At 39.3% G+C, this 25,185-nt stretch overlaps 1 protein-coding gene across 1 annotated transcript in view; it reads left to right on the plus strand.

Moving 5' to 3' along the window:
* Positions 1-7,427: 7,427 nt before the first annotated feature.
* Positions 7,428-25,185, plus strand: part of LOC139478307 (FAS-associated factor 1-like) — a 45,333-nt gene continuing 27,575 nt past the window's right edge. Inside the window, exons 1-4 of the mRNA XM_071260730.1 lie at positions 7,428-7,472; positions 17,378-17,446; positions 21,495-21,783; positions 22,254-22,345. Coding sequence (XP_071116831.1) covers positions 7,431-7,472; positions 17,378-17,446; positions 21,495-21,783; positions 22,254-22,345 — 492 coding nt within the window. The 5' untranslated portion in view covers positions 7,428-7,430. The remainder of the gene's footprint in view (positions 7,473-17,377; positions 17,447-21,494; positions 21,784-22,253; positions 22,346-25,185) is intronic.

Consider the following 25,185-nt stretch of genomic DNA (forward strand, 5'->3'; position numbering starts at 1 on the left):
AAGGTAATGTTAAATTTTAGTAACTTTGACAAAAAGTAACCAGATATTTTCTTTCATGCAATGTTACTTGGGGTGACGTTTCTTTTGCGGTTCAGTATATAATCACAGAAACCACTTACGTTACGTACACTGTGGTTTTATAGTATAATGAGTGAGTGAGTGAGTGAGTGAGTGAGTGAGCTAGGTTTAACGCCGCTTTTAACAGTATTCCAGTTATATCACGCCGTGTCAGCTAAATGTGGGAGGAAAGCCCGAAGTGATGCAGGTCTCAGACGTTTACCACTTCCGTGAAACCCACGAGCACGGGTATGGCGCTGACAAACCTAGAAACATAATCGGGGCGAACTGGGATTCGAACCCACAATCATAGGTTTCTGAGATGCAACTCTGCACAGCGAATCGCGGCGCCGTAGACGACTGGGCCCTCCGTGCCCCCTAGTATATTGTGTAAGGTGCCTCTGTATATGCAATAATGAATAGTACTTACATAATTTTTGGCATTATAGTATAGTGTCTAATGTCCATCTGTATAGGCAATCACATGTAGAGATTATTATACCAGCATCTGTGCCAAACATCTGTGTGATTTTTCGAAACGAGTGTCAGAATTCTTGTATTTCCCGAGCGAGAGCGAGTTTCGTAAAATCAGTACGACACATGCGAGTGTAATAATGTCTTTATTACCCTTTTTTTCTTAATACTTTTGAGCTCCCCTTTAGAAAAATGCACTGATCACGACCGTCGTCTCAAAAAACCACAACTGTCGAATGACGTCAACAATCTTTAGCTATGACGTCGTTTCTAGTGTGACGTTATGGTCCGGACTAGTGGGCATGGTCCGGACTAGTACAAGCACACACGTGCATGCACGTCACTATATATACGTGCAATAACTTTGACCGCGACGTTAAACCCAATTTCCCTTCACCTCACCTATTATAGTGTGTTTGTTTTTGTTGGTTTGTTGTTTAACGCCGCACTCAGCATATATTCCATCGATCCACGCAATTGGGATCGATTACATGCTTCAACCAAGTCAGCGAGCCTGACCACCCGATCCCGTTAGTCGCCTTTTACGACAAGCATAGTCTTCTTTTACGACAAGCATAGTCGCCTTTTACGACAAGCATAGTCACCTTTTACGACAAGCATAGTCGCCTTTTACGACAAGCATAGTCGCCTTTTACGACAAGCATAGTCGCCTTTTACGACAAGCATAGTCGCCTTTTACGGGTATGGGTTGCTGAAGACCTATTCTACCCCGGAATCTTCACGGGTCTATTATAGTGTGAAATGTGAATATGTTTAAATACAATCACAGAAACCTCTTACATCTATTGACTTTACTGCTGTCGTCCTGTCTTTGTTCTAGCATGTATTTTGTGTTGTTATGGCATTTCTAAAAATTGCATCAAAGATTATAACACACATGCCAGCTGTTGTTAAGATCTGCTGAACAAGTCCAGTGTTCCTTGGATTCTATTGAGTAGTATACTATAGCGTCTATCAGTATACACAGTCACAAAAAATCATAACATATACCATAGCGTCTATCAGTACACACAGTCACAAAAATTCATAACATATACTATAACGTCTATCAGTACACACAGTCACAAAAAATCATAACATATACTATAGCGTCTATCAGTACATACAGTCACAAAAAATCATAACATATACTATAGCGTCTATCAGTACATACAGTCACAAAAAATCATAACATTTACTATATCGTCCATCAGTACACACAATTACAGAAAATCATAACATATACTATAGCGTCTATCAGTACACACGGTCACAAAAAAACATTACATATACTATAGCGTCTATCAGTGCACACAATTACAGAAAAAATAACCTAAATTATAGCTTCTATCAGTGCACTCAATTACAGAAAACCATAACATATACTATAGCGTCTATCATTTCACAGAATCACAGAAAATCATTACATATACTATAGCGTCTATCAGTTCACACAGTCACGGAAAAGCATTACATATACTATAGCGTGTATCAGTGTACACAATCACGGAAATTCATTAAATACACTATAGCGTGTACGGATGTACGGCAGATAAACCAGCACGATATTAAAGCAGTCAGAGCATGTAGTTAGTCGATCGGTTGTGTCACTTTAACCAAAGCTATGCCTGCATCCGGGTATGTTATTTCCAACGACATGCATACACATATATGATAGGAGTGTTTAACACCATCTGAGTTTCCTCACCTATTATTAGCTATATTACATATATAGAGAAGCTTACCCTCATGTCTTTTGATATCAAATATATCAAACACGAGTCGATAAAAGTTTTTATTACAAAAATCGTATGTGCATTGTTTCTGTCATCAGGGCGGCATTATTTACGTCATTCGAATCTCATTGTGACGTAAGGACGGGATGACGTCATAATAGAAACGCTGTCATAGCTGAAGACTGTTGACGTCATTCGACAAATTATGGTTTTCTGGGACAACGCTGGTGATCAGTGCAAAGGGATTAAGAAATAATGGGTAATAAAGAATTATTACACTCAAGTGTGTCATGCTGATTTTACGAAACCTGTGTAAGAATACAGGTAATTAGATACAAGATACAAGAATTCTCACACTCATTTCGTAAAATCAGTATGACACACGAGCTCGTATAATAATCTCTTTAACCGCCCGAGGCTTTACGAGTGTTTGTTATAGTTGATATCAAAAGGCACTAGGGTGAGATTCCATTTATCATCCAAAATCTTTCTTTCAAACTTTTCAACTTTGAAAGAAGTACAGCTTACCAGCTTCAGTGGCAGAGAGATTAGTGATGTCATTTGATCGTGACGTCACGGTAACCGATGATGTCACAATGGTCTGCAAAGCATTGTAATCTAATTTCATTGTAGCGATATCTCCTAGGTAATATCACATAATCTCATCAATCGATATCTCCTTTCGCAGTTGTTTTGGGATGATAAGTCCATGTCCGCTTTCTCAATAAACGATAAAAATCCCCAACTTTGAATGTAATTAATTCTTGTGTGTTGTACGGAATGTGGGCAGCGCGCAGGGAGAGGAGTGACTTTTTTTGTTGCCCAACGGAGAAAGTAAAACATTGTGAATAATATAAATACATTGTCATGAACGAAAATATAGAAAGGTGAATGAAGGCACATTTCCCATACGGGAATGCATAGACCCTGCATGGTAAGTATTTGTATATTTAATACTGCGAGCTTATTTGGTCAGCCCCGAGTCACCTGGTAATTGGTCAATCATGCGACTGGTTAAATCATCTGAACAGTTTCATGTGTACAGGTGAGGAGAGGCATACGTATCCTGTCTACCTGTCACTCAGTCGTCTGTCTCCTCTCCTCTGTATACAAAAAAACCGCTCTCAACAATTAATTGTTTATCCGCCATCGATCACACTCGTGTGCCTTGGCTATCGTTCGGCTTCGTTGCCTTATCAAAACGTCCACACGTCAGCCAGCCTGGCAGTGTCAACGGGTTCTCGTGAACTACTCTGGGCTGTAATCGTACCCATGCATACAACATATACTGAGGTAGGCATGCATTAGGTGCGTGTGCACTAATTACATGCAAATATGTCTGGGGAATAATGCTACATAGACTGTTTTCTGACAGCGTGAAAAAAGATCCCATTCGAGATGTAATTACTACTTTCATTGAAAATGCGACTCTTTTTAATGGTTTGATGATTTGACAAAACGTTTTATCATGATAGTTATGTTGTTTCTCAGGTCAGTGTATCTTGTTTGTTTGTTGGTAAACGCCGCACTCAGCTATATGACGGCGGTCTGTAAATAATCGAGTCTGGACCAGACAATCCAGTGATTAATATCATGAGCATCGATCTACGCAATTGGGATACGAGGACATGCATTAACCAAGTCAGCGAGCCTGACCACCCGATCCCGGTAGTCGCATTACGACAAGCATAGACCAATCCTAACCCGGATCTTAACGGGTAAATAGAATTGTTAGATGATAGATGCAGTTCGCGACGATAACACCCAAGGCAAGCATCGTACCGCAAAGACGTAATTTGATCTAAGAGTTATCAGTGAGTTTGCGTTTTAAGTCTCTTTCAACACCATTTCTGCATAATCACGGCAGAGACACCAGAAATGGGCTTCACACATTGTACATAGGGAATGGACGATTGAAGGCTTTAACCACTAGTCTAGCCCACCGCCCCTATTGTCGGTTAAGTATACTGTTAGGGTGGTCAAAGATAGTTATTGCATGTAAGGCCTCCGGCCCATATACAAAGTAGTGACAAATAAGTAGTTTTACATATTCGGATATGTACTCATGTTTAACAATTCGTTTCTGAGAGAAATTGCATTTTTAGCATATTTTGCCAGTTTTGAAACGACAGCATTATCTTTTGAAGAGAGAAGAGAAATATTAGTATAAACTTGTTCTTTCGTCACTATAATGACATACAAAAGTCAAATAAATTTCATTTTCTATAGCTGAATGAGATAATGGGCACAACCACTTCGATTTTTCAGTGGACTTTTTCTTCCTTCATTTATCATGAGTTGTAACAATCCAAGCCTAAATGAAATGAATGGTCGAAGGGTTCTTGATGTTAATATAGATAAGTATTTTTCTGGCTGAATATGACTCTTAAAAGATATATACAAATCATACCTTGAATTGTTTTCTAGAGTTGACTGTCATTCTTGGTAAAAGATATTTATAGATTTTTTTACGAAATTGTTTCAAAACGATTTTAACATTACCAACTGTTTGGTTTAACCAAACAAAGCCGTAGCCATGAGAAAATATAAGGTTTCTAATACGTGGTACCCATGTTACTTTGCCAATGTCATCTATATGCACAAGCAAACATATTATAAGCGTGTTTGGGGATTCGGCGTGCATGCACCCCAAGAATATGAAACCAGTATTTCAAGCATCTAATTTGGGAGTTGATGTATAACGGAGTGTGGAGTACTGTGTATCACGACAATATACAAGCTATATCGTGCCGGCCTGTAAATGATACAGTTCGGACCAGGCAAACCATGCAGTGACAGAACGCTTGAGAGACGATCCACACCAGTTTGGCACGATAACACACAACCATCTCCGTGGAGAGTTTGGGTTAGAGTTGGTCCCCAGCAAAATAAGCTGGTAGTAAGAGGTGGCGTGATGTATCAGCTGGTCTGTCCAGCTGTCTTGGTTGATTGTGTCATCCTACTCTCGTCGGCGTGGATCGTTGCTCGTAATATCAATCACGGGTTCGTCTGGTCCAGACTCGATTATCTACAGGTCGGCGTCTATTGCTGAGTGTGGCATTAAACATTGACCAACAACAGACAACAACAGCTAAATCACAGAGCCTGATCACCCGATCTATATTTCTAGTCGACTCTTACGACCAGAGTAAGTGAGTTTGGTTTTACGCCGCTTTTAGCAATATTCTAGTAATATCACAGTGGGGGGCACCAGAAATGGGCTTCACACATTGTATCCATGTCGGGAATCGAACCCGGGTCTTCAGCGTGACGAGCGAACGCTGTAACCACTAGGCCACCCGACCGCCCCCTTATGACCAGAGACACGTAAAGTTCCGGATCAAAATTGGTCTTCAACAACCCATGCTTGTCGTAAGAGGCGACTAACGGGATCGGGTGGTCAGGCTTGGTTGATGCATGGCATCGTATCCCAGTTGCGTAGATCTATGCTCATGGTATCAATCACTGGATTGTCTGGTCCAGACTCAATAATTTACAGACCGCCGTCATATAGCTGGAATATTGCTGAGTACGGCGTTACACAACAAACCAACCTACGAAAAAAAAATCTAACCTTTTTACGTAATTCATAACAATACACCAACTGGTCGGTTTTATTTTTACAAATGTCCATTAGTAGTGTAAATCAATGTGTAGTAAATAATAGATTATAATCATATCATTCCTTTTACATACAACCTTCCAATATACCCAGACAAGGAATTACATTTAATTCTGACAAGGAGACAGTTACATCGGAGATGAATGTTAGATTAAGACAAGCTATATTTCGTTAACATAAATTATCTAAACAAACATCTGTAGTACGATAAAATTACATACTGACAGCCGTACAACAATAGTGAGGATATATCTAACGAGGATGAAACTCAAGTGTGGGGAATTCAAACCTGAAAACAAGTCGATGACCAGTGTAGGCCTAATACAAATATATATACCTGTGCACTGTGTGACATACACCCGTATGCTGATACACAAACACTTACGTGACAATAACGGTTTGTTTACTTACCTTGTATACAACACAACCTCTCACAATAGATGAATGGGCAGAATCAGTTGATTTTCACCCTCGGACCCAAGCGAGCCCTCCGAAAAACAGCGGTCATACAAGCGACCTGACCATATTGATAACCGTTCATGACTAGTCTGGTCGAGTAAAGATAAAAGGCGGGATGGCTATCACAGCGTAATATCCCGACACTTGTCAATAAATCCTCGTCCGAGCATCGGGGGGCCCATTCGGTAAAATCTCACCTGTCACGAACATGTGACATCGTGTGCTGACATTTTAAGCCGTCCTTAAAAGTGTACATGAATTTATTTGCTTGCGCAGCGCAATCATTTCAAGTCAGAGGCATGTTTGAATCGCGGCGCGTAATTATGAACTGTTCGATATAATCAAGGCGATGTAAAATATTAGTCTGTGATGTCAACGGTCTATTAATAGGCAACAGCATGGGACGAAAATAATCAATAAACAGTGTTTGTCTTCTGTGTGAATTTGATGCTCCTTGGTTAAAGAGTTCGTAGCGACTGTGTGCACTAAGTTAATTTTCATATGCTTTAAATTTGAATGCGTTATGGCGATTAAAAACGTTCGATTGCCCATACGTTTATGAATACAGTCAACACAGCCTCAATGTTTTGATCGGGATTGCTTGGAGATTGTATGTCACGTGACATACTGCACATGCGGTTTGTTACTATTTATAGCCAGACCAAAATAAACAAAATACTTGCTCACTGACATTTCGTTAAATGTTCCCTGGCAACTCTTGTGCATTCCCATATTTCAAAAATGAAATTGTTGAATATTTTGTGCATTGAAATTAAATAATATGCTAAGATTATTCAGATTTTGCGTTTTGTCAAGTTATTGCCATAGCCCTGCGCAGAAACGGTATCTAATGTTACCCGCAGTACCACTTATATATGTAGTTGTTTAACAACTATATTCTTTACAAAAATACCAATTGGTAACATTATTTAATGGAAAAAAACACTTGGAATGGTGATTATAATTTTTTTATAATTTTAGGTTACTAGAAATTCAAATATTAACTATATCGAGACAAGAATGTTGTGAAAACAGTGATGTTTTTACAAGATACTAGCATTTCAGACCAATAAGAAGCAACAATGGCGGACGGCATACGAGACTCGACTCTTGTTGATTTTCAGGTCTGTCCCAATGGTTATCGGGATATCTAAGTTTCATTTATTTGTATCGAATAATTGTTGATAGTTATGACTTTAATTTCGTGTCTTTCTTTTAAGTTTAACATGCCGTAGAAGGAAAGTCTCGCTCTATGACACATCATTAACAAACGCTTTGCCAGTCATTGAATCAGCTGTTCATGTTTGGTATTTATGACGCACAATCCTTCGGAATCATCTCGATCGTGCATTTCACCGTATATCTGCGTGCTTCAAGCTTTAGAGACGTTTCGGCTAAAACAGACAACATGGCTAATTAGATGCATACTAATAATACAGTGCATTAGGATAGTACACCCAGTGGCTGCTTTTCCTGACACACTACATAGATTTTGATGGGAAATTTCCACACTCATTTTTTTGGCATCCCATAACAAAATTATTAATTATGAGTAAATAATAAGCGGGTTATAACTGACAAGCAGCCATAGTATAATTTGGTAGATCTGTTCTAAGAATCAATACAATTAATTCTAATTGATGATTGATCAGTTACTCTGACCCGATACAATGATCAAGTATAATCAAACGTGGAGAAAGATTAGTTCTTACTGTAAAACTTCTGGGATAAGATATAATGGATGTTGACAGAATGATATTGTAATTGAAATTAACTTGTGCTAGTGAATCCCCCACCATTGACGATGTTGACAATCTCATTAAAATAGTCTTTTCTTAGTGCTAGCTACCGCTACACATAGATCTGGGAACATCCCATTACAGGTCACATCAGAACGACCTTTCATCTGACCAATCAGATCATCGCTTACTAGATCGCGAAAGTGAAAGTCTGAATGTGTTTACTCGTCATGCAACCTCAAAAAGGTGAACACAGGGCATTCCGAACAACAGTTACAGGTGTAAGGACTGATTGTGTCAAAAGTATCGCCTATCTCTTGCTTCAGTGGGACACGCATTTGAAAATTAAATAAGTAAACCTAAAAATACATGAAAATCCTATCCAACCTTACGCTTTGTGTCTACTTAAACAATCAAAGGGTAGCCATTTTTGCTATAGATCTTTAATTAATAAATACACTGTTAGTAATCAACACTACAGAAAATTGCAACATATACTTGAAAACAATTAGAATTACATATATTGAATCTTTATTTCTTTAACAGAGACCAAGAAGAATTTGTTGCCTGGAAAAGTTCATTCTAAATTCGATTTTATCTTGAAGCCAACTTTGAAGTTCTTGCCAGATAGGCATTACCATGCTACAGTCTGGAAATAGATGTGAAGCACTTTCTTTAGAAGCTAAACAATAACTTCAAGTGTCGTAATCCACGTGTCCCATTTTAAAAGTCTACTGTTCGTTGGTAGAATATGGTGTAGGATTTTATTTTGAAACCATTGAAGGTTTAGTGTCTCTTGAACATTGAAATGGTATGTGGTTATATAGTTACCATATTTGTATTCGAATATCATTTTCAAGTATATGTTGCCATAACAGTGTATTTATTAATTAAAGATTTATAGTAATACTGGCTACCCTTTGATTGTTTAATTAGGCACTTCAAAGTGTAAGGTTGGACTGGATTTTTAGGTTTTCTTATTTTAGTATTATTTGTGGAACACAATTTTTTTTATTGTGCTTATTATCCCTCTATATTCTAAATAATTTGCTTTTGCGTTGAACTTACTTATAAATATATTGTATGGTAAAAATTGTCCTGGTGCCTTGAGCATTCACATAACGTACCCCCTTCTCATTCCAGTTTGGGTAGTAATACTAGTATGTTACTTTTCTGTCAGTTAGAATGTTTTAATATACCAGATATGTTGCGAAGTTATATTAATATTTTCACTGTTGTCCTTCACAAATCTAGAAGTAAAGTCCCACCAGGCAGAAAGAAAAACAATTGAACTTGCTGCAAACTAGTGGGATGATGACACCTTTTAGCTTTTCACAGTTATAATCGAATATATTCGAAGATCCCAGATTTTGTAGATAGTTGGAAAATAGTTCATGTCCTTTCGATGACTTTGTATTGAGTCTTCTTGTCATTGAAACTTTTTGTGCTTGTATTTTTTCCTTTATCTTTGGTATGACTAAACCTCCATCTTTGATGCTACATATCTGTTGATCTCTTTTCACTCTGTCTGGTTTATTTCCCCACATGAATCTAATACATTTACGTTGGAATTCTTCTACAAATGCATCTGTGAGTGGGTTTGGAGGAGAGGAAAAAAGATGATTTAGTTTTGTAATGATATGTGATTATAATATGCAGTTTTTTCCCAAAGGCGAGAGGTTGCGAGCTAACTGGATGGATATAAGCATCTCACATTTTCTAAGTGTATCTTTATAATTTAGTTCAGTCATGTCAAGATGAAGGTTAGATTTTATCCCAAGTAATTCAAATGTGTTCTGATACCAGTTTAGTCTCCATTTCTGACACAACTTCATTAGTGAATGTTTTTTCGAGCCTATCCAAATATTTCTAGTTTTATCAATATTTACTTTCAATCCCGAGAAACAGGCAAAGAATGTTAACACTTGTAGCACTGTTTGTAGTCAGTGTTTCAAACCATCTAGAGAACAAGTAGTATTGTCAGATATTTCCTACATATTTCCCTTTATTTTGGCATTATTACTTATCATTATAACTAAAATTTCCATGCACAAAATAAATAAATACGATGAGAGTGGGAAAACAAATGTGTCTCACATGAGGAGAGTGCTAAAGTGTATGCTAAGTGCTAAATATGTCATAATCAAATGAGTTATGTGAAAAAATCATATTCAAGTTTAAAACAACTTAATTTAAAGTGTTAGGTTTTGCTAATTTTTGTGTGATATTGTATGCAGAATGTATTTGATATTTGTGAAAATATGAACTGTCAAAACATATCCAATTTGATCCTAGGTCTATCAGCACCTTGCCTGTGTTTGTTCATTTCACTACACCATTTATGTCCATAACCTGCATCACTGAGAGCTTTCCTCCCATATTAACCTCATGGATATAGCTTCCATGAATAGATGGTATTTATATCGCTGTGCAGAGTTGTGTCCCTTACGCACGCCAGAAACCTATGATTGTGGGTTTGAATCCCTGGCTCACCCTGATTATGTTTCCAGGTTTGTCAGCACCGTACCCGTGCTTGTGGATTTCACCAATGCGGTAAACGTCTGAGACCTGCATCACTTCAGGCTTTCCTCCCACATTAAGCTGACACACAGTGATATAACTGTAATAATGTTAAAAGCCATGTTAAACCCAACTCACTCACTCACTGATGTTATTTATATGCTGCATCAAACACGCATTACAAATTCAGACGTTTATTTGGCTCTATTTCTCTAGTCTCTATTGCATTTCTTTCAAGTCACAACCATCTAATAATGTTTTAGCATTATGGCAATGCTTCAAGGTCTTTGTGCACTATGTTCCTCCATCACCAGCCAATGTAAAGGGTTCCTTTGCAGTGTAATCACTATTGTTAACCAACAAATCGAATGAGAGGAAAGCCATCGTGTGCTCAGACCAGCGAGTGGCCAGATTACATTGCACAAAAGTTGATGTGTGTCACTTGTACCACAGCCTTGCAAGCCCCCCTGCTCTACACATCACTTCCATGCATGCAATGCAAGCCTGGGTTCAGACAATGATCATGCATGGAGTAGGGCTCTTTTGAAGTCCATCATTAATAAACAGACCACGTAAAACAGACATGTATCATTACTACACTGCATAGTGTCTATATGTATTCAAGAGTGGTGGAGGAATGGCATGTATACAGATCTTTGAGTCAAAGTACACAATGGCATAATGATGAACGTAGCTTCGCTAACCGTATCTCTGGGCTGCTCCCTATGAACGATTTTCATATTGTCTTGTCACCACCCAGAGCTACGTTCTGTCCCATATTGTTTTCCTAAAAGGTTCCCGATTCGGGAACATACCTCACTAACAACCCTGTCATAGTGTACATGAATTGTAAAACCACGAAAATTGCAACACAATTCTCTTCCTAAATTACTTGGCTTCAAATATGTGTCCCATAGCAGGGCTCGATTTAACCATATAAAACATGCACCTGTGCAACCTATTATTGAGAAATGCAACCTACTTGTGGCTGACTTACTCTTAGTTGTTCACATAACATTGATCTTTGAAGACGATACCTCTTAGCTCTTTACCATACTATATCACTAATCCAGCTGTTAGTGTTATGTGTAATTTGCCATGCTTTCATGGGCCGGATGTCATGGAACTGTGGACACTTTAAGATTGTGTCCACATGTGCCTATAACATTTACAGCAATACGTCATTACTGTCACTGGCTGCAGGCCTATGTTTCAACTTCAATAAATTTATGGGAGCATGGTGCAACCTGTTTTTGTCTGGTACAACTAGGTTTTCATGTCAGCATGCACCTGGTGCAAGTTAAGTCCAGTTCCTTGAATCAAGCCCTGCATAGTGTTTTCCTAATAGAGACCTGATTCAAATCTTCAGCAAATTGCATGCGTTGTGATTTTACTCTTTCCTTCAAATATCAGTACTTGTATTTTAGATCTTTACAGGCAAAGATATATTTTTTTCACCATTGCACTTAGTGATGGTGGCAAAAGATCTGTACCCTCTCAGTTATTCAACCCCGATAAGTACGTAAAAAATTTCCATGATAGAACGTATCAGGATACATATTTAAAGGCAAGTGTTTTAGGAAGCGAATCGTGTTGCAGTTTTCGTTGGATTATGATTCATGTACATTATGGAGGGTTCTTACTGCGGCAGGTTACGAATCAGGACTTTTAGGCATTGGTTTTGCCCATGTCTTTAGAAGTTAACTAGCCTAGTAAATGAGTAACCAGCCTGAGATGAATCAGGATTCCCTGACCTGAGAGATAACATAGCTATTATGGTAGAAGGATTTGTCAGACACAGTGTGATATTTGACTATCAGGTGCTCTTTGAACTGAGAATTAATAATAAGTCCATTTATATTATAATGCACCAGATTCCATTCACCAAGTTAATGCTCATGGCGCTACATATGATGAAGCAGGTTATGCTACAGCAAGGAAAAAGTCGTGGCCTGGGTCAAGGCGTTTTGAATTTAGACTGAATAGTTCTGCTTGAAAAGGTAGGTCTTTAGAAGTGCCTTGAATGATGAGAGTGGTATTTTCCCGTGGCAAGGGATTTAACTGACGATAGAAGTCCAGTTTCCACCCTTGCGAACTAGGCAGGAATTATGGAGTTACATTTGACTGGACTAACAAGTCTATTCATTGTCCAATCAAAATCACATAATGAAATTAACAACCGCTTTATAAACAACAAAGTGACTGCCATGGCGATTTGAGTCGATTGCAGGATTTGCAGACCATGTGTGCTGTCAGCTGGGCATCGACAGATATGTTCGAAATATTTTCATGTTTTTAATCAAGGTGCTCAAGTGATTTGATGCACTTCGCAGGATAAAACCAGTTTTCTTATGATAAAGATCTTGATTATCAGTCAGATTACCTCAACTTAAGTTGGTAGAATTTCAAACATGAAGTCCAAATTGAAGCTGTGTGTATATATATTCACACTTGTATTCATGTATATTTGACCAGTTTGAACACGTCCAGACTTCTGTAGGTCAGCTCTTACATACCAGTATTTGCTGTTTAAAAAACAGGACAAAGAAAGAAGAAGAAAAAACAAGAAAAACTTGTTAAGGACTGACTGGGCTCAATGAACTGGGTCAATCTAGGTGTAGACTTCGTAGTTGTGCCTTGTGTATAACTAGGACCATTATTCCTGTCAATATCACCTTGTAAGGATAACCAGTTAGTCTAAATGGATCTAAATCATAAAATTTGAGTTAGTAGGGAGGTCAGTAAAGTGTTAATTAGTTCAAGTTTGCTACAACTGTAAATTGTTGAAAACATCTATTGGCAATGTATGTGTTAAAACAGTTTGGGCTTACTCATTTCGTCATTTTTGCTGAGACTGGAGTTTTATTGCACAGACTGCATCCTGCGGGTGGGGATCTAAGTCGTCGCCTCTTACGACAAGCACAGTTGCTTCCTCACTCTAGAATGGAGGATGGAGTAGAATAGTTGGTGTTTAGGCTCATTTTCGTGGTTAATTGTGAGTCATCGTACCCCATCTTCCCAATGCAAGGGAGTTAACTGACTGTCAAAGTCCAGTTTCATCCCTTGCCAAACTATCCTGGAATTATGGAGTTATATTTTGGCTGAACTAGTGAGTGAGTATGGTTTTGAGCCACTTTTATCAATATTCCAGCAATATCACAGCGGTGAACACCAGAAATGAGCTTTACCCATTGTGCCCATGTCGGGAATCGAACCAGGTCTTCGGCGTCACAAGCAAACGCTTTAACCACTAGGCTACCCGACCGCCCCTTGGCTGGACTAAAGACTCTATGAATAATCCTATCAAAATCACATTACGAATTTGACATCTGGTTATTAAACTGGCATGCAAATGTCTGTTGATTGCAGGATTTGCAAAACATGTGTACCGACAACTTAACGTCAACAGATATTTTCCAAATCTTTTCCTGTTTTCAATCAAGTTGCTCACATGATTTTATCCACTTTGTGAAATATGACCAGTTTTATTACAAAATAGATCTTGATTATCAATCAGATTGCCTTCCCTTGGCGATGCCATTTTATTTGAAACAAATACAAGTGATATGAGAGGTAGAATCTGATTGGTCAATAGGAGGGACATAAGTCATAATAGCCACTGTTGGCGCTATGATCGAACCTAGAAATTTCAGCCTAGTTCGGCAAGGGTGGAAACTGATCTTATCCAGTCAGTTAACTCCCTTGCCTCGGGAAGATGTCGTACCCCAAAAGCATGAGACTCACATCAACTACTGTATCCCTGGTCCAGTGATTTGCAGTCTGTCATAATATAGCTGCAACAAAAAAAACAAGTGAATATGCCGAACTAAGCAATCTCTGCTTCACCTGTAACACAATAATTAGGGAGTCTTCACAGCTTTGTGTGAGATATGTAGATCAGGTGAATGGGTCCAGATGTTAGCGGCATCTATTCATAGACTGAGACAATGAATATACACATCAGTCTATGACTAGTGAACAAACTGATGCCAGCCTTAAGTGTACATGAATAATTGATACTGTACCAGCAGGCTTGTACCAGCTAGTGCTAACTGACTGTTCAGGTTGATGGGTGTACTTGCTTGAACTGACCCCAACACAACAGCTTTTATTTCAGTATTGGTTTGTATTTATTTGTATGTGTTATGGTTTGAATATATTTGTATTAAATCCTTTGACTATCAAACAAAAAGGAGAGTACAAGATGGCTGATGTGCACACAGAGAATTTATGATGTTTTCATATGGATTAACTTTTTTTAATTTGTTTAAAATATTTTATGAAATTGAATATTAATTATATATTTTTCAAAATATGCCTCAATGGTACTTTCTTTTTTTGGACTGTTAAGTTAAATAACAAACACTTTAGAGAAACCTATTTTTAGTGTCTGCGGACATCCTTAATTTGACATGGCTCATATCTACATTGGCACGAAAACGTGCTCGCCATGTTTATGGAAAATGGATAAGTTGTGAAAGATTTCGCCACAGCATTAGTACTTTCTCCATTAAATAGCCACTGGGGGTGTGTTGTGGTATTCAATAAGTCATGTTAATGTAACTACAAAAACACTCCTATATATAGTATTAGTGTTGACCCTATTTTAACCTTATATGTCAATGGACCATTCAGTTTACTGTTAGTTATGGTATTGTAATCCTGTCCCTAGGGTCTTTCTGGTACTGTAGATCAATATATTGATATGTCATGATACTTCTCACTGTGTTCACTCAATATATTGATATTGTGTTTTCATCAATGAAAGCACAGCCTTTCCTTTCATAAGCTGAATCCAAGTGTTAGAATTATAACAGGTAATGTCTGCTTCAAATATTAGATTGCTCTATTAGTATTCATACATCTTGCCTGCGTTTCTGTCAGTATGCTAAAGAAAATAAAAAATATTGAAATCTGATCAAACTTTTATTATTATATATCGAAACAAAGTCAGGCATGACAGTCAAGGTGTTGTATCATATATACACTCATGTTAATAGTGGAAGGTATTGGGTGTCCCTATGTTCATATTGAGTACAGCAATCCTTTAGAGCCCCAGGACCACACTAATTACTAATATAACAATGATTACATGAGACTCATATCAACTGCTGTATCCGTGGTCCAGTGATTTACAGTTTGTCATAATAAAGTTGCAGCCAAAAAACCACAAGCGAATATGCTGTACCAAGCAATCTCTCCCTCTCCTGTAAAACAGTAATTAGGGAGTCTTCACAGCTTTGTGTGAGATATGCAGGTCAGTTGAATGGGTTCAGATTAGGGCTGGGACGAGTCCAAATTTACTACCCAGGTACCCACCCCCCTATTTCCTGACCCTACCCGGGTACCTGCTGTAGGTCTCAAGAGATAGGTACAAAATGTCCGATTGGGAAAAGTATTTAGATACAGGTATAAAATGATCAGGTCATGCATACACTGAAGTTGACTGAAGCTTTATCTTTAAGCAAACATATAACGTCAAAAGGAATGTGTGCATAGTCGGAAAGAAATGTGAACATTTGTCACTTATAGTGTAACCATAGAGATCCAGATAATTTTTGCCATTAAACAATATAATCATGTGACTAACCACGGGTGTGTGTAGTCCTGTGAGTACCCGGGTCCTACTCAGTACCCACACTACCCGAGTTACCAAGGCCTAGTTCAGATGTCAGCGGCAACTATTCATAGACTGAGACAATGAATATACACATATGTTTATGGCTAGAGAACAAGCTGATGCCAGCCTTGAAGTGTACATTATTAATTGCTACAGGACCACACTAATTTCTAATATAACAATGATTACAGATCCTTCTACAGATATCTGGCACATGTCACTGGGGCATGCAGGCAAGTGGTCTAGAGCCCCAGACCAGCAAGTGCTGGTGCCTGGTGCTGAGATCGTATCCTGCTAGTGACCAGGCTGTTATTCAGCCTATGGACCAACAATGTTTACAGGTCTTTGCAGTGTTGTCACTACCCCTAGTGTACAGTACATTCACCCTGTGCACCCTGAACCCGCTTGTCCACTGGTAGATGACCAGATGATGGAAACTTGAATACATTCATACACTCAAAACAGATGTGTCAAAACGTGTTGCCCTGGGCAAGTGACTTAGTTTAAATGTGCCTCTGTTCACCCAGCAGGGAATGGGTACCTGAAAAGATAGGTGGATGTAAAAACACTCTAGCACCCGTAGGCAGTTTGGATTGGATACTTCCAAGGGAGTTAAAAATGATGACTGGAATGCATACTGATCCACTGGTAGGGGAACAAATATACTGCATTTGAGCAGACACTAGAATCTGGATAAATGGGGTATATAAATGTCTTTTATCATCCAATACTGGCTCCCACTGGAGATATGGCTTGGGTGAGATCAAGCGATATCTACATTGCAGATATCGCTGTAATGAAATTGCATCACAATGCTTTGCGAACCATTGTGACATCATTGGTTACCATGACGACACTATCAAATGACATCACTCATGGCTCTGCTACTGAAGCTGTTAGCAGTACTTTTTACGCTTAGGACACTGCTTATTAAAGTCTACAAACTGTAAAAGTTGGAAGAATGATGTTGGATGATTAACCTCAACCTTGTGTCTTTTGATATCAAATGTATCAACACGTGTTGATATATTTTACATCAAAAGACACTGAGGTGAGATTCTCTATATATATTAGAAGTGGGACAGATGAATTAACTGAACTTGGAGAATTCGGTTGTGTTATGTATGTTAATTTGCTTTCTATGTTTTAGGCATTCACTGGAATTGATGACATCGAGACATGTGTGGCAATACTTGAACAGCATGATTGGAGTCTAGAGGTGAGTTGTAAACAGACCCCATGTAGACCCAGGTTAAGGCCCCGGTGTATGTTTAAGATCAAATGTCTATCACATCTGTGAACTGGTATGTGTAGACTGGTGAAAGTTGAGTGGAAAATTTGGAGAGGCAGAAACTGGCGATTCAATTAGTGACAGCCCAAAATGAAAATTGAGAAAGATCTACATTCATAATGGTGTGGGTTATGAGATAACTGATCTCTGTGGTTCTGATCTGTTTATCTCTAGTGTGACATCTGACACATACATTCTGAGGAAAGTTGTGTCCGGGTCAGATCAAAAATACCCACTCCATATTTTTTATGCAGTGGGGTCATCCGCACTCTCTCAGTATATGCTCACTCATGAATGTTTTCATGTTCCGCTACACAACAATCCAAAACTTGGATCCCAGTGACCATGAGCAATGCTAGCAGTAGATCGTGAAGTCAATGGTCGATTTATATGTGCCCGACCAATCAATCTCATTAAAATCAGATCTTAGTTCTCGCTATCGCTAAACAAAGATCTGAGGACATCCCATTACGGGACACGTCAGAAAGACCTTTCATCCAACCAATCAAAGCGTCGCTTACCAGATCATGAAAGTGACAGTCGGAATGGGTTTTCTAATCATGCAACCTCGAAAATTTAACACGAGGTAATTCAAACTACGGGTACGGGCTATAAACTGATTCCGTCAAAATTATCGTCTATCTCTCGCTTCTGTGAGATAAACATTTGAATTGAGGAGGCATTGCACAGTACGTAAGAAGCACTGCAATACAATCGCAACCACATATTAGACATTCCGGAATGTTCATTTGTTCAGTTTTCAAAAAAAAATTTCAAGAACGGTGTCAACATATTTTTTGCCAGGTTGAAACGAGTGCCGATAAGCTTGAGAAAGCTGCTTTCTAATTGGCTGATGTCAACTTTTTGTTAGTTGTTTCAGTGGTCAGTCAAAGTTCGCGAAAGGTCATTCTGACGTGACCCGTAATGGGATGTCCTCAGATCTTTATTTAGCGGCAGTGTGAACTTAGATCTGATTTTAATGAGATTGCGGACCAATAGTCTGACAGTTTTCCTTTTTAATCTGACAATGACTTTCATGAATTGTCACAAAGAGAAAAGGATTGTAACCTTTATCAAGTCCTTACCATGATAACAATGACTAACAGTTAGTCACAATGGATCTGTCATTTCGTGGGATTATATTACTTCGCCCTGTAATCATGGTAATTATTGCAAAATTACACACACGAACACCTGCGTGAAGATCTGGGATAGAACTGGCCTTCAGTAACCCATGTTTGTCATAAGAAGCAACAAACGGGATCGGGTGGTCAGGCTTGCTGACTTGCATAGATCAATGCTCATTATGTTAATCACTGGATTGTCTGGTCCAGATTTGATTATTTACAGGCCATCATCATATTGCTAGAATATTTCTGAGTGTGGTGTTAAACAACAAACAAAAATCAACCAAGAACACAAAGAAATATATTTGTTACCATGGTTATACTCACTCACTCACTCACTTTTGTAAGACAGTTGACAGGAAACTAGCAACCCAAGATAGTCATCGAAGTGTACTAATACGCCACAATAGTATTCCATTTGTGAAAACAGTTTCTGTACAACTTTTTCATAAAAACATATCTCGAAGAACAAAGAATTCATTAGGTAAATATGTATAGAAAGCTGTGTGTTTTTACATAAGCCCTACATCCATGAAATTTACGATAACTACCTATACAGCCCATCATCATCATAATATATTGCATATATTTCCACAACAAAAAGCACTGTTATTTCCCCAGTCACTGGATCAGTGTGCACTCAAGAATCATTCTCAGCTCCCTGGGGAGTATACTACCCAAGCTTCCTGTTAGGCACTAGAAGGTTAACAATCACATTGCCAACTCATCCTACCGGGTACCCATCCACTGCTGGGTGAACAGAGACACATTTCGAACAAACTCACTTGCCCAAGGAGACGTTACTTGTGTTACATGTGCTTCAGTGTGGGGCAGGACTGAAGCCCTAGAAACTCTCAGGAGCCAAGCTGCCGAACACAGTCACCATCTCCGCAACAGATGTTGCTTAACTTCGTAAACTGTGCGCTGTGCACAGACCATGTGCCATCATCAACATTCATGATGCAATCAAGCTGAATCCATTACTAAAATGTTACTGCAATATCAAGAACATGTGGCGTAAAACAACAAATAAACAAAATGCAATCCAGTCACCTTGAAGTCTTCTATGGTATTTAAATCGAGGCACCCCCAATACATATATGCTGAATCTTTAACAGTTTACATTAGAGTTGTGACAAGGACCCCTCGACTTTATTGCTTCATTTAAATACTGGTATGTTTAGAGCATAACATGGTTAGAAATACTTTTTCTTATTATGCATGTTTGTTCAGTAAGAACTTCAGACTAGGGAGGCAAGTGGTCTAACTCTAAGACACCACAGTTCTCTGGGCACAGGTACATGGTACTTGTCAGCTACCAGTATCACTTTGAGCATTCCTACCCATGAATCCGACGATGCTGTAATGTCACTGACATATCATTCAAGGCAGTGTTTCTGTTAATCCCAGCACATCATTTACTTCCTTGATCAGGTGATGACATACAGATGTACCCGTCACCTCCTAGCAGACGATTTTCTGCACTCAATAGCCAGTATACTCTCAAGGATCGATTTATGGAATTTGATTTTAATTGCACCATGTGCATCTTGACTTTAAAACCTAGTTGCACCAGATTAAACCAGGTTGCACATGGTCTCATGAATTAAGTTAAAACATGCACATTATCTTGAAGTTCCCACATTTTGATGTCATGCCCCCCAAAGCAAAGCAAATTACAGATTACAAAGCGATTAATGATGTATACTACTCCAAATTTGCTAAGGATCACCACTTTAAAAAGTGATTTGTCAAATTGTGTTCATATTTTGAAATAGCCAAAGACAATATTGGGTGAAAACATGTTTAATGAACAAAACCACCCTGTGGCACAATCATCATGACCTGCATGTTGCTGGGTAGCTGACCCAAACATCTGAAATTGAGTTACCCAATAATTGTGTACCGAGATATTTCAGTCTTTATTTGGAGGATGATTTTTTTATATCTTCAAAACTTGATCTGTAGCAAACTTTGAGTAGTATGGTATGTAAATAAGCTTAGAGGTATTGAATGTGTTCAAAGATTTATGTTGTGTCAACATGTAAGGGTTAAGACACAAATGTAAAAAGATTTTGACATGTACATGGTGCATGTAGACATGAATATTAGGTTGCATTTTTCAATAATCGGTTGCACTGGTGCATGTTTTATATAGTTAAATCAAGTCCTGACTCTGTGATAATGGGACAGTTGCCAAGTCTCTCACAGGTCATCCCCTTGGGGAATCAGGAGTAAAATTTGTCCCCAGTAGCATGTTGAATGAGTCTACAAGCTGAATCGGGTGGCCAGACTTGGTGATTTGGCTGATTGTGTGCCATCAAAGCATGATTGTGTATAATATTGCTCAAACTTTGAGTCACTGGTTTGCTTAAACCAGACTTGATTTTTTACAGACCCCGTCATATTGCTTGACTGTTGTTCACTCACTCAATCCAACAGGTCAATAACATTATACTACACCATGGTACGCCTTACAGTTGGCATGGTTGGCAAGTGTTCAATTTCAATGTTGAAACCTCACCAGAAAATGCTGTCAGAAAGAGTTGACTGCAAGTAGAAAAATAGCACATGATCAGAAAAGGCTACTCAGATTGAAACAATTCAGTCCATGATTTATTACATTATGTTTCATTTGACAAAATGGTACATTAATATAAAATATTGTTTTCAATTATGTAGATGCATAATTGGTGTACAAACTAAGTATTGTTTTATGATATGTGTCGTATTGAATGGATTGCAATTACTTGTATCAGGGCTTAAACAGTTAACAGTCGAGGCCTGGTAGACAGGTGTGGGCTGAATTTCAACAGTGAAACAAATCAACTCATGCTTTTTGTTGTCAGACTGCAGTGAACAGCATCCTCCAGGATGGAGCTTCTGCAACCATCAATCCTGTTCCCCCTAGCAATGCCACAGCCGGGGAGACGACAGAGATGGCAGACTGTATCATGGATCCAGACTACCACAATAAGGGCTTTGTGTCTGATGACCCGGCACTGGTCGTAGAGGGTGCTTCAGCTGCTGGTCCCTCCACAAGTTTTGCAGGACGCAGTATGACACGAATGTTGCACTTCCAGGTGGAATATCGGGACAAGAATATACCACTTATCTTGCCAGACACAGAAACCATTGGTAGGTGGCTTGTTTGGTAAAGTATTTCAAAGAGGTGAAATGGGGTTCAAGATTATTGCACTTTTATCATAGCGTGTGTATGGCACCAGGCAGGGTAGCAAGAAGTACCATCTGCTTGTACTAGTCCAGACTTATGCTAGATTTATAGTACTAGCCCTTTGAGATATGATGTTGCAGTTTAACATGGATACCTTATTCAGTATACTGACTCTCATATCCCATAATATCCCATAATGCAAAGCACCAGGGAGGGTAACACAAGTAGCATCCTTTAAAATGTTTTGGTGTGATGCGGTTGGGGATCAAACCACCGACATTCTGCTCTCAGGCCAGATGCTCTGTCTGCTAGACCACAGGAGCAGTATATTTCAAAATATGGTCTCTTCATGAATGCATTGATCAGTCGTTCTGAAATATGCCATTGTGTTACCTGTCTCTTCACATATGATCAAGTAGTGTATTCCTTTCAGGCAAGATCAAAGAAACACTGAGTGTTGAACTTGGCATACCAGTTGACCAGCAAGAGTTGAAAGGATTAGTCAAAAGAAAAGTTGAAGATAGGGTAGGTACTCTTTATATTTGTAGACACACTCTTGAGACAAAGCATGTCACCTCTGTGACATCAGTGCTCTCCATTTAGTTCTTTTCACTACTCCTTGCTCTATGGCTACATGTTAATCAGTCAGTTCTGTTTAAAGCCATAATATATAATTATTAGAAATTCTGTCAGCCTCACTTTCAAATACCTGCCAAGCATTGTCGTACCAAAGTACCTTCAGACAAAGGAAATCACTGTGTACGATTCTTTCTTTTACTTTCCTCAATCATTAATGAAATATGCCACATATAATCTGTCATCGATTGGTAATATTGCGGCAGGGTGCACAGATGCTTGAAGAAAATTTGAAATGAGAACATGAAATGCTTTACAGTATTTCTTAAATTGGAAAGAACAGCTATAAAAAATTGTATCCTTTAACCGTTTAATAACATAAATGTAAACGTGAATTTTTAAACTTATCCTATCTCACACTATGCATTTCTTCCTTCATCTTTCGATCCTCCTGTGGACAAAGTTTCCAGCTTCTAGAAACAATTCACCTTAACAAGTCCCATGGTCACCACCCAAACAAATGGGTCATGCGCTGTAATCCCGTGCATAGCGACCTAAACGACATGATCACATGACTGCCCCTGCCACACCATTCTCTTTCTCATTGCCACACTGTTGAGACGTGTATTGAGTTCTTTGAGAATACATTTTGAGTTCTTACAGAATGCATTTTCTTTTTTATTTGCGGATTTCCCTTCATCATAATATTTCGTATTAACTTAACGTTTGTAACCTGAGGGATCGTGGGTACCGAACATGCAAATACCACGGCATGTCTCGAGTGCAGACAAGCCTTATCCATTTCGGATCCTCGCGATCTCTCTTGTAATTTTCACGGCAATTGTAGAGACAATAGATATTTCCATTGTTCCTATCTCACGGATAAATCCTTTCCCATCTACCTATGCAAATTACACAAGTGGGACGTTGTCTGGCGGTCAAAGTCCAAAAGACATAGAACATGTGTCGTCCTCTGCTAAGCAGCCTAAGAGGGTCACCAAACTGGCTGTCCACTCCTCTGTTTCTGTCGTCAAACCTTCTCCAGTGTCTACTTTACCTACACTGTCCGTGGTTTGGATGACATCTTCGATAGCTTTCTCACAGACGATGTTGCTGCTGTACCGGTTCAACAGTGTGTCTGTCCCCAGTGTGTCCATGTCCACGCCTCGGACTGGCTCAGACGTCCGGATGGTTCTCTTTGCAGACGACTTGTCCAAGCCAGATTGACAGCACCACATGTTGACCCTTCTAGCGATCCACGATCATCAGCTACCAGTCAATGGTCATCCCCCGCTCTTTCACATGATGTTTCTGGATGTTAGGCACCCATCTCCAGATTTCAGTGGACCTCCTCCAATTTCAAAAGCAGCATCTGGAGGAGCATCAGAAGAGGGAACGACGTCAACCTCAATTTGTTCCTTCAATACCTCCATGAAGTTCTAGGAGTGAAGACTATTTCATTTCGTGGCCTCCCTCCCATTATGGCCATCAAGGACAGCAGTCCTATCTCCAAGTTCTCTGGGCTCTGTGTCATTCACCGCTTCCAGGGATGTCGGCGAGTCTGCCAATCAACTCATCCTCCAAGTGAACTTCCGCCTCCAGTCGTACGCATTGTAGAGACTCCCCATGACCGGTCTTTTTGTCACACTCCTCCTGCAGAAGGATTATAGGCTGCCGCTGATCATAACTCGGTCAACAATGCCAACACCCCTTCCTGTGCTAAAAGAAACTATCGGTACATTGCTTTTAAAACATGCTATAGAATATCTAGGTCCAGACCCTAGTACCCAAGGGTTTTACTACCTGATCTTTCTGGTCCTGAAGAAAGACATCATGAATCTCAGGATAATATTCAATATGAAGACATTCGAAGTGTTATATCTGGAAGACCCTCCGCATTTTCGCGTGACATCAATCCACTTCGACCGGTCATCTGATTCAGTGACCAAATGGTCAGTATTGACCTCCAGGAGACATATCTACACATACCCATCCATGGGGAGCATCCCCATTTCCTTCGGTTCATTTTCTAAGGCTGCCACTACCAATGGAAGGTGCTCCCGTTTGGAATTTATTTGGCCCCATGCTTTTTTACCCGCATTACCAAGCCCATCACAAAGTTCATCCAAATTTGAGGGTTCACCTTCGAGTCATACATCGACGATTGGTTTCAGGCCCATACAGATCCAGACATCCTCATGTACCATGTCGAGTTTACACAACAGCATCTTCATCAGGTAGGGTGGCTCATCAACGTTGGCAAGTCTGAGATGACTCCGACTCAATGGCTCTAGTTCACCAGGGCTCTATTCAACTCCAGACTGGGCATTATGTTTGTCCCTCAGGACAGGTGGTCGAGGATACGTCTCATGACATTGGTACTCAGACAGCCCCTACCTCTACTCCAATGGCAACAGCTGCTCGATATTTGGACTTCAGCGGAATCCCCTACTCAAAAAGGTCAACTTCAACTTTGACCAATCCAGAAGTCGCTTGTCGCCAATGGCTATTCGAAGAGAGTAGCCAAGACCATTACTGAGGCTCAGCACACCTCTACTAAGACCCTATATGACCACAAATGGAAAGCTTTCAAAGCCTACTGTCTATCTCATGACATCACCAAGCTGACCACTGCTTCTCCTCATCAGGTCGCCGAATAGCTCCAACATTTATGATCTACTCAGAAGCTGTCCACTGGTCCACTTTCCTATCTTGCTGCGATCAACTCCATCATTGCTACTATAACTGGATGGAAGATCTTTACGGTTGCTGAGCTGCAGTCCCTCATT

This window comes from Haliotis cracherodii, unplaced genomic scaffold, assembly GCF_022045235.1.
Source record: "Haliotis cracherodii isolate W230 unplaced genomic scaffold, xgHalCrac1.p SCAF_4, whole genome shotgun sequence".
In the NCBI taxonomy this organism is placed as follows: domain Eukaryota; kingdom Metazoa; phylum Mollusca; class Gastropoda; order Lepetellida; family Haliotidae; genus Haliotis; species Haliotis cracherodii.